Source organism: Papilio polytes, unplaced genomic scaffold (genome assembly GCF_000836215.1).
Source record: "Papilio polytes unplaced genomic scaffold, Ppol_1.0 DF824169.1, whole genome shotgun sequence".
In the NCBI taxonomy this organism is placed as follows: Eukaryota; Metazoa; Arthropoda; class Insecta; order Lepidoptera; family Papilionidae; genus Papilio; species Papilio polytes.
In genome coordinates, this window is record NW_013525035.1 from 5,057,517 (window position 1) to 5,069,126 (window position 11,610).

General features: G+C 33.7%; 1 protein-coding gene across 1 annotated transcript; it reads left to right on the forward strand.

The window, feature by feature from the left end:
* The first annotated feature begins 3,843 nt into the window (after positions 1-3,843).
* On the forward strand, positions 3,844-7,072 carry LOC106111324 (phospholipid scramblase 2-like). Its single transcript, XM_013293351.1, has 5 exons — positions 3,844-4,090; positions 4,550-4,719; positions 5,255-5,508; positions 6,161-6,296; positions 6,946-7,072. Exons 1-5 carry the CDS (start codon positions 3,899-3,901, stop codon positions 7,040-7,042), a joined length of 849 nt encoding a protein of 282 aa, XP_013148805.1. The 5' UTR covers positions 3,844-3,898; the 3' UTR covers positions 7,043-7,072.
* The last annotated feature ends 4,538 nt before the right edge of the window (positions 7,073-11,610 follow it).

An 11,610-nucleotide genomic window follows, 5' to 3' on the forward strand; every position in this document is an offset into this window, starting at 1 on the left:
TTAAAGCGGGCACTTCCACTGTTAAAACAACAACTTCCTCTAATATACTCATTTCGTATCTTATCTTATAATATCTACTATTATTATTAAGCATAAATGGCTTCAGTTACAAGCGTGCATAATGCATGCTGTCCACTGCAGGCGATGCTATACTGTCGTTTGTAAGAGCAATTGTAACAACTTTGTCGCTCCCCTAAAAATGTACTTTGATTATTTTTATTCTCCAAAGCCGGTGGCACAATGGACCGTTTCAAATTTCTACAGAAAATTTGCGTTTTTGCATAAAATGGTAGCTGGAGCGCACGCGTCTGCGACACATTAAAACGTACAATAACCATAAGTTATAGGTTATGTAGGACTTTTAGCAAAAAAACATCGAAATTAACTTTTTATTTGATAAATTAATAGAATGATGATGGGTTTTCTGACTTGCCATCATCTATGCTACTATAAAGAAAAAAAATGCATTTTTTTATGTATTGAAATAACTTAAAAACTGCTCTGATTTTAAAATTCCCACCAATAGTTTAGTTATCAGTAACAGAAACTATATTTATTTCCAAATGATACTTTCCGTATTTTCTGACACCGTCTGGTCATTTACCATGTTAATTTGGGTAAAATCCCGCACAACATGGTCACCTCAGCTTGCATTGTAACGAGAGTGCATTGTTGCATTTCGATTAATAAAAGCGATACAGTTTCCCAATTTTTTCCACAAAATTTAAATGGATCCCCCTCCGGTCATTAAAGCTCCGCCATTTGCATGAAATCGAAAGAATATTTTATTACATGGGGAATCGAAAATGTAAATCGTTACGAAATACAATTATTTATGCGTTTTTTTCAAACTTTTGTGTTTCATTTCTATTATTCTGTAGACATTAATTCTGATTTTTGTTTGATTTTTGCAACTAGCTTTCACCCGCGACTCCGTCCGCGCGTAATTAAAAAAAACAGAAGCATATAGCTTATGTGTTCTTCCAGACTATCCTCTACATCTATGCCAAATTTCATCAAGATCCCTTCTACCGTTTAGGCTACAAACTCTAACAAACATCCATCCAACTAAACTTTCGCATTTATAATGGTACTAAGATTATATCGAAAATAATACGTAACTTTGATCTCAGAGTTGAAGGTAATTATTATAATGTAATTTTGTTAAATGTATACCAATCATACTAATATTATAAATGTGAAAGTTTAGATGGATGGATGTTAGGTTTAAAGATATTTATTCTCATAAAAAACACAATGTTTCACTTACAATGAGAAAATTTAAATATGTACAATGTAATTATGAGCTTGCGGGTAAGTACATAATATAGTATAAACACAAAAAGACACTAGGTACACTATTAATTAATATAAATCAAAACAAGCCTTAAAATAATCTAAATTAACATAAATGACAAGTAACAAAGATATATGTATATACCTATAGGCAACTGAAATGATTTTATTATAGTTCGGCAATAATATGTAACTTTATTTTTGAAAATATTAATACTTTTACAATTCTTTATCTCGTCTGGCAAGTTGTTAAAATTCGTTAATGTTAGAGTTCGTAGCCGAAGCTGAACGGATCTCAATCAAATTTGGCATAGATGTAGAGAATAGTCGGGAAGAACACATAGGATACTTGCCTTTTTGATCGACTTCCCAAAAGAAGGAGGTACTCAATTCGTCTGTATGTTTTTTTTCTTTTTTTTATGTGTGTTACGGCATAACTTACGACATCAATGTAATAATAATTGTACAATAAAGACATAACAGCTACAATAAGGGAGGTTTACTATTTTCAAGGAATTATTTCGTTACTTTTTAGTGTACTGGTTTTTTTTTGAGAATATTTTGTTTTTAGAGTATTTTTTTTAATACCACGCAGAGTCGCGGGTGAAAACTAGTTTATCATGTTCATTAGTATCTTAAGAAGTTCCTTTGAGTTATTCGAATACTGTGATAATAAAATTACACTATTTTTTTATTCTATAATATTTTAAAGAGACAAGTTCGGTATTTTTGTATGTATTGAAATAACTCAAAAACTACTGGACCGATTTTAAAAATTCTTTTAACAATAAATTGCTACATTATCACTGAATAACATAGCTGTTTATTACAATTTTAATTATAAAATTTATTAGTAAGGCAGTTGTACAAAAGTGGGCCTTTTTAGAAAGCCAAAACAAATTCTTCAGTGTTTCCCACAAGTAAACGATGATACCAGGAATAACTAATAAACTTGAAACGAGTTCAGCAGGGTTAGACAGTAAAAAACATGAACGAAACGAAAGCGATTATCGTTCGATTGTGATTGGTTGAGACACTGACGTCTGACGTCACGCGTTAAAATCTTAGACAGTGACACGCACGAAGGTCGCTTTCGTCTTTCGTCTGTCGTTTTTCGACTATTTCCTTTAAAATTCCTAGACAGTAACACGAAATGACAAACATAATCGTTTTTAAAGCGACACGATCGTTCGTTTTTGAGGCGATTCTCAAAGGTGTCTCGTTTTTCTTCGAGATCAACTGAATCAACTTTAGTTAAATGTCTTTAATTATTATTAAATATTAATTTAATCTTCTAAGGTGAAAAATCTATAAATGGTATATAAATATAACCTTAGACCCTTTAGATAATGAAAAATAAACTTTATTTACGATCATTTTTATTTCAAAATTAACATAAAAAACATAAATTACACAAGTTACAAATAAAAACTATGTAAATGTTAGATGTTTTTGCATTTAAGACTGCTTATCAAAGCTACATTCTTTTCTCAGCCAACCCAAGGTGTCGCCCTCCGTGGGACTCGCGCCGTTATAACCTTTCAATTATTACCTTAGTTCTTTATTATAACCGGATTTAGAGGATAAACCCCTAGCGAACCTTGGCTCGCGCCGTTACTTCGTAATTATAACCAGATTGGTAGAATGAACCGCCAGCAGAAAAAAAGGAAGTAATGTCAATGAGAAAATTTTGTTATGGCGTCTTGAAGAAGTTTGAGGAATGTTTGTTGGATATTTATTGTATCCCTATCAGTCTGGGCTCTGACAGCTTCCCTTGCGTGAAGATTGGTTTCACGCAAGATTTCCAGCTCAAGCCTTTTTATATCTAATGCATGCTGCCTCCTGTCACGGTCCTCCTCCAACTTCAACCGCTGTAATTCCGCAGCAGCAAACTCTTTTGCCACTCGATCATACGGCGTCTCAATAGAGGAGGTCCGTCGCGTTGATTTTAAAACGCGTCTTCGTCTGTTCTGCGATGCATCTGTCAATAAATTATGTGTTTAAAGCTTGGTGGAAAAGCTAGGAACAGGAAAGATACAATCTAGAACTGTAGTGTTTCAATTCATATGTATGTTAGTATTTACCTTGACTGTGACCAAAATCAGATGTAGGATCAATTGCTGCTGAAGAGGAGGCAGCAGAGACATCACGGCGATTTGTTCGCTGCTTTTTTTCTCATTTTTATTAAGTTTTAAACTCGCAACACACTTGACTAACTTTTGAATCTCAACTGTATTTTTGACGTGAACATTTTACATTTTTATACGTCAAATTCAGATGACACAACAGTCATCGTCAGCAGAGACAATAATTAGTTTTTTTTGACGATTCACCTTCGTCTGCACGAAAGTGACTATCGTTTGTTACTGTCTAGCTTTCTCGGGAAAACGAGAGACGCTATCGCTTAGACGAAACGATGGAACGTTTCGTTTTTGGTTATTTACTGTCTAACCCCGCTGTTAGTTTTTCCAAACACCATAAAAAATACAGACCTTTCTTCACATCGTAAGAACTTATATTTTATCTATATTGATAACAGATTAAAAAACTAACTGTCAGATGATGAAAAGTAAATTTTGCTAGAATATTGTGTTGACGTTTTATGGCAAATTATTTTAAATTAACACCCCATAATCACAACTTGCACAGCTGTCAGAGATGTTTTGTTAAATCTGGGAACGGTCTAGAGATGACCCAAGCGGCGCCGATACCCTCGGTGCCTGTCCAGGTGTACGGGGACCTGGTGAAGGAACCTGTCAGTACCTTGCTCCCTGAAGTCTTGGAGCCATGTCAGGTGATATTCTGCAACGATTGTATAATAAGTTATGTACTAGATCAAACGATAAATTGTTGGTATAAATGTTACTTGCTTACAATCATAAATGCGAAAGTTTAGATAGATGTCAGTTTGTAGCCACTGAACGGATCTCGATGAAATTTGGTATAGATGTAGAGGATAGTCTGGAACACATAAGCTACTTACTTTCTTTATTCCACGCGGACGGAGTCGCAGGCGAACTCTAGTAACTTATGAATTCTTTGTAAAAATATTGATTTATTTTATGCAATCGAATTGACTTGAATTGGTACATGTAAATATCTTGTTTTTCCGAAAAAATGCTCTTAGAACTAAATAACTTTATACAAGGCTAGAAAGAGCGTATAGTATTGCCATCTCTTTCTTTAACTTAAACAAATCAGAGACAGGTGTTACAATACCGTCACATTCCTTACTAAGTATTAAATTTGCCAGAAGTCTGAGGAGCCACCGTCGCTACTAGAAGAGTTGACTTCGGTAGAACATCTGATGATCACGAAGCGTCTGCGGGTGAAGAGTGTGCTGTTTCTTAGGGGCAAGAGGAACCGCTTCCACGTGCGCACGCCTGACAGGAACCTAGTGTATACCGTGGAGGAGGAGAACAGGTCCAGCTAAAGATATGACCACTTAAAGACCGACTACATGCTGAATAATTTAATCAATACTTAAGTCATTAGTGTATACAATCCCTTATTTTGTTTTAGTTTTTTTTTTTAACATAATTAAACCAGCGCTTGACCATGACTCCACCTAAGCTTAGTGTAGACGCGGCCGAAGGATAGAGCACGCTAGCTCAATAAGTGCCGATTCACCCTGCTTTTGACTGGACCCACGTTATAACTGGACGGGAACACTGAGGCCGGCAACTTGTTTAGAATTTTAGTCCCGGGGTCCTGAAATACGCTGTTTATTAATAGTTCCTAAACATTAGTAATAACAAAATATATCCTATGTTACTCACAGATAAGTTACCTTTCTGATGGTAAAAGAATTTTTGAAATCGGCCCAGTAGTTCTTGCGCGAATCAAATAGAAGATACTATCTGTGCGGTATTATAGCCCGGCTTAGGCCTTTTGTGGCGCTTAAAATCAGTTAGTCTAGTAATTTAGACTTATTATTAATTGGTAAGTATTATTCTAGCTGGTGGGTGGGCTACTTCTGCTACGGTCTTCGTCCCCTCCAGCTCCGCGTGTGCAATAGTATGGGCGCGGAAGTTCTGCGCGTGCTTCGGCCCTACGCCTGCACGCCGCGAGTCCTGCCCTGTCAAATGCAACACCTCCAAGTCTTCAGTCCACCTGAACATCTCATAGGTACTATCGAGCAGCAATGGGCGGCTGTCAGACCGATATATCTGGTCAAAAAGGCGAACGGCGAAGAGGTCTTTTGGATCCGCGGTAAGTACTATAAAAATATTGTCGTTAATATTGGAATAGAAATATAAATAGGTTATGAGAGCAACGATAGTAGTCAGAACATTTCTTAGATAATCGATATCTGCAAAAGTCTACTTCGGTTAAGACCTTTTTAATTCTAACCCCATCTTTTTTTTCTCTTTATTTTTTATAGGGACTTTGGTCCCATAAAACATGTCAGTCCCATAATACCTTAAACTAAATACCAAAACCATAAAATTATAAACAAACACTACAAAATAAGAAAATGAAAAATAAAGAAAAACCAAAAATAGTATTTACAAATTGCTGTAAAGCTTTCAACACCATGTAGCGGTCTTCCGCTAGGTCCGTCAGTGAACTCCATCTTGACGAAGCCTAGATCATTACCTGGCAACGCCTATGAGAACTGTTTGTAGAAGCTAGTAAAACTAAAGTAAAACGACAAACTTCTAAAGGTATTTATTTATACGATTAAATATAAACCTTTTGAAGTTCGTCTCTTTTTAGCAACATTTGGGACAGTAAAATTAATTACGATAGTGTAGTATAAACAACGAAAGATTATGCACGAAAGAGAAGAAATATACAACTTATAGTAACAATAAGCGTCTTTTATCAGAATGTATGGATGTATGTTAAAAGGTTTTCTCAGGTCCGTTTATTACCCTGAGTTTATTCCGTGACGTGGAGTTCTGCATCGCGCGTGCTGACGGCGCCCCTGTCGGCAGCACCTGCAAGCGTTGGCAAGGCTTGCTGCACGCCATGTTCTTCGCTCCTATCACTGACAGGTATACCGACACCCTTTATCCTTATAGTTCTAATAATTTGCTTAGCTGCCCACTTTCATCTGACCACACATAGTGTTTCTCTTTATCTCTCCACTAGCTGTTCTCCTGCGACTTCATCTGCATAAAATTACGCAAATTTTATTTTATTCTTTCCATGAGTTAAATAATCAATTGCAAATGTCAAAATACCAATCACCTTACTATGGCAATTTTTGCTTTCTTGATGTTGGCAGCAACTTATAGCCTCTTTCTCACATTAGGGTTTTTAACCAATATATGAACCTCCTAGGTTTAATGGCGTGAAAATATATAGCCTAAAGCATGACATAAGTGTAGGGCTTTTTATTACAAAAAGAATTATTTAAAAATATGCTGTAATTGCTGACATCTTAGGCAACAAAGAAGTGTGTGTTTACGCTTTATTATAATAGTATAGATTCACAATCTAGTTTACTCAAGAGCATTGAATCCGGATTACTTAAAGACCTACAAATCTCGAAAATTATCTTTTTTTTTGTTTTGTTACCCGGATTCAATGTTCTTGAGCAAACTTACATTGTATAAACGAGAGTATTTTGGCCACTGACTCGGTAAATTAGCCTAGTACGAAATAAGTCGACTTGAATACACTAAATGTTTCTCCTTGCAGATTTAACGTCGAGTTCGACCGGAGTCTGTCAGTGGAGGAGAAGGCACTGTTACTTGCCGCGACGCTGCTCATAGACTACATGTATTACGATGTTTGATATAAATTATTCATATATTATTGTTTTTATTATGCGTGTTTTATTGTACCTTGTACCTTAGTACAATTCTTTAGAGTTCAATATATATAGCTACGAAAGCTCGTTAAATGAATTTTCGTAATTTTTCAATTATTCAAGAAATAAATCAAATGGACATAAGATTACATTTTATTCTATATTTGCTATTCCGATATGGTCGTAGTTAATTCATGTTTTTTTATACACAAAAACGTCAAATTTCCCCTTAAAAATTAATGTCCTGCACGCTTCCGCCACCCCTATTTGCATTGTATTTAAAAACTTTTTTTCCTCCGGCAGATGTCCGATGAGGTAAATGGTGCGAAATTTTGACAGAACGTATAATTTTGGCGCGCAACAATGACGTATAGATGTCGCACAGAGTAAAAAAAAAGTTAATATCGCGATGCGTTCTTTATCGAACCCTTTTCCGACGGATTGAATTCGATTATGTTTTCGCGTAAAAAACAACCATAAAAGGGTGCGTTTTTTTACCAGATTTCTGGAAAAACAACATCGGGGTGAAAGTTTATGTAGGTCACTGGCTGCGGAGCGAATTTAGTTTTTTTTAAGATATAAAGCCGTGGCGCGCGCATGTCGTGTGCCAGCAAGGGTTTCAAAATAGACAATAAAACTCTTTGGAAAATGATTTAGGATTTTTTTAGTAATCTCGTAACGGATTTACGTTTTTGTTAGAAAAAATGTACTTTTTTGATAAAATATATTTCATTGTAAATGAATAATAAGGTCGTAGGGCGATGTCAAGATTAAAAAAGAACGTAATTTTTTGATCGATTGCATATTACGCTACGCCATTTGGGCTCATATTTTTAAGTTTTAATTTTTACATGTACTTAATTATTCTTATCTTTGAAGAGTAAAATGAATTTTTAAGTACTAATATACGGAAAAGTAGTTAATTTAATATAGAAAAAAGGCAAATGAGAGGTATATATAGTTTGAGCGACCAAAACGATTTTAAACTGCAAACATAAATAACCTAGTTAAAAAAATGTATTAAAGCGAAACCAAACAAAAACACGCCTCTAAATTACATATGAGCATGTTTTTATTTTTAAAATGTAAAAAATTTTGAATAATCGAACAACAAAACCATTTAATAACAAGTAATTCCATAAAATTATCAATAAATAAATCACGCAATTACGACCCCCATACGAATTGTAGAAAACGCGACAAAAATACTCTTAATTAAAGATTATATCCGCGTCAACTGTCGGCTTTACACTAATCTACAAAAAAAACACTGTTCGTATAAAAATTCCCTGTTTTGTGAAAAAAAAAAAACTTCGACACCCATTAAAAATCGCATCGGAGGGTCTTGTATTGTAGAGAGCATCTGTCAAATGTATAAACGGGGGAAAATGGTTGAAGAATTGTTTAAAAAATGGGTTAAATGATAAAAAAGCATGGCAACCCTGTGAACTGTCATGCGGGGGTTAAGCCCGCGTGACGTGTGTCAACACGCGTTTAAGTTAACCTCACTATCATTCGATATGATATTTAGTTACGGGTTAAAATATATTGAATTTTAAAAAGTTTACAATTGAAAGGACAACTTTTGAAACAGGTCTATTGAAAATTTAACAAAAAAATAATACAAAAAGAAGTCAATCGTGTTAGTCGTTAATTTGCAGGTTATGCCATCGGCCATCAGTAATCTCATGCTTTGTTTTTAGAAAAGAAAAATGTTTCCTACTATTAGTAATATTATTACTAACACAATAAACAGAATAGAATATGTTATTTCCTAATAATTACTTACAATTTATACAAACAATTTAAATTATTGTTTTCTATTGCATTTAGTTTAATGAAGTTCTCAATTACGTTTGTTTCCTTGGAATTGTTCAGAGGAAACACAACTTTCTGCTTAGTACATTATGAGTCAGAGCTCACATAATGTAAACAATACACCTAGTTGAGTATACTTGCTTACGCATTTACACAACAGTCTTTGTAATATTCTGTACTAAACTCCACTAAGGGAAACATAGAGTGTCGGCGGCTCATTGGTTTAAGCACTTGACTTGTAATCAGGTCTTGGGTTCGAATCCCGCTGTGCCAATGTGATTTTCGATTATTAGAATTTTCATATGTACATAATTTACCCGACGTTCTTACGGCGAAGGAAAACATCGTGATGCCTGCACATATCGGCGAAGAAATTCAAAGATATGTGTGAAGTCAACTAACCCGCACTTGGCCAGCGTGGTTGATTATGTCCTAGTCACCCCTAACTTAGGGTAGGCTCCAAGCACCTCGGTGGGAGCGTATAGTGAGCTGGTGATGAAGGGAAACATATAGACGAGTCTTTGGGTATAGCAGACAGGTCCAATGAACCAATAGTCTTGTTTATCTGGTTTAATTTTCCCTCATTTGTTACGCACTTACGCAAATGCGTAGATTATTTACGAATACAACGCTATACGTTGCTAAACGCTCTTCAATAATTACAACAAACCACAAAAACTGACGCATTTACCTTGTTCTGAAGTTTCTTTCGTTGTTACAAACCTTTTCAAAACACTCTTACTGACCGCAATGTCGTCATTTAATTTTCTAGACAACTTCTTTATGATAATTAGGAATGTTAGAAGGAAAACAACAGAATTATATTTGTATATTTAATTTATTGAATACGGTAGAAATGCTTTTTGTAATGGAAAACAAACAACAGACGGATCTAGGAACATATACCGACCGCAAGCCATAGATTACATAAGTTTTTAGGTTATTTTACCGCCTTTTTCTATCTGACATAAAAAATAATCAAAGAAAAAGGAGATTATTTAAAAAAAATATTCTTAATAATTTGTCTTTAATAACGTTTAATGAGGTATTTTGTTTTTAAATACAAATTTTTAAACACAATTATAAAATTAAATTATCAAAACGGACGGTTATTGTATTTCAAATAAATCTGGTTAGAAATAATCTTTTACATCTTTTTTTTTTCAATATTAATATTTGTCTTGCATTTGTTTAATTTTTAATCAATATCGTTATAAATAAATTAGATTATTCGGTTATTGTTATACAAAATTAATTGTAGATTATAGAAATTATTGTTGTCATAGACTATTAGTCATAGACTAACATAAACTGCGATGGCTTGCGGCTAAAGTGTGGCTCTCTCCCAGAGCCATAATATAATTCTTTTTTTTATATAAATTACATTTTACCAAACGTGGACGTCGAATGTAGAATTATTAATTGTAAAAATATGACAAAATATTTTCTCTAATATTATATTGAGGTAGTTTGGTTTCAAATTTATCAACAAATTACTATACATATTTTTAACGCTCCCACGACGTCCATGTCTGAAAAATACATTAAAAGAATTGGACTAGAATTAACACGGATGTATTTAATTGATAAAACAATCAATTATTAAATACAGTCGCACGTAAAATAACTTTTTACCTAAAACTAAATACAGCACAGACTAGAAATGACACAAATAAATATTTACACAGATAAATAATGGAATGTAACATCTGACTTAAAGGACTTGGTGTTACTATATTAAATGCTAAAATAATTTGTGACTAGGAAATTAAGCCAAAAATAGTGTGATTTTATAAGCGATTTTGTCAATCTCTCTTAATTTATATATTTTTATTGACATATCACTAGTAAAATCACACGCAAATAATTATTAAAAAACATAGATTATAAATAATGTGATCGATATTTTTCTAGGAAATGCATTGATTTCTTTTTTTTAATACATTAGTTTTTTTAATACGTACCAACGATTCAACATTTAATTTTTCAATATGTTAATAATTAAAAAATTACATGTAAAAAACAAGATGTTTGTGTTTCATATAACATTTTTTAAAATATTATAAATAGATTTGTTAACAGCATTTCCTCATTTTCATTAATTTAGTATTTATTTTAACAAAATGTTATTTGAGATAATTCTTTTATATTAGAATACTCATGAATAATAAATATTTTTATGTCCTGTATTTGAGTCTGAATTGTCTATGGAGTATCAGTGCTCAATTTGGAAGAATTTAGGAACTAATTTTTAGAATCACTTAATATTTTTAAATGGCAACAAAAACTCATAATAAATGAGTGCGACTGTACGACGGCGTGCATTGTACCCGAGTGAGAAATATACATAAACTATTTCTAAAAGTACGTTGTAATCACCCCTGCAATAGTTTTAGCTATACTTAATATTAATTTGTACTGTATTTCAGTTGCACCATACACCGTTAACTTACTCGGTTCAACGTTCTACTGCGATTAATTCTATATTATTGGTCTAAACCACATCGGGTACAACGCGGTACGAAACAATCCCGAAAACACGCAAATCTACTCGATTTCGCCCGGTCATAAAATTCAACAGTAAAAATTTCCGCGCCTAAATGTCAAAATGCTCCGCCATCTTGGAATCTGTACGACCGGCGAGATCATGCACGCGTACAATTTTTTTTTTTATTAAATTTGTTATTTTAAAACATTATTAATATAATTTGTTGTTTCGCGCGCTTGCGACGACT

Coding starts and splice junctions, on each gene's coding strand:
- LOC106111324 (XM_013293351.1), top strand. CDS start 3,899: ATGGCAAATTATTTTAAATTAACACCCCATAATCACAACTTGCACAGC. Junction 4,720..5,254: donor ACCGTGGAGGAGGAGAACAG/GTCCAGCTAAAG, acceptor GTATTATTCTAG/CTGGTGGGTGGGCTACTTCT. Junction 5,509..6,160: donor AGAGGTCTTTTGGATCCGCG/GTAAGTACTATA, acceptor AGGTTTTCTCAG/GTCCGTTTATTACCCTGAGT.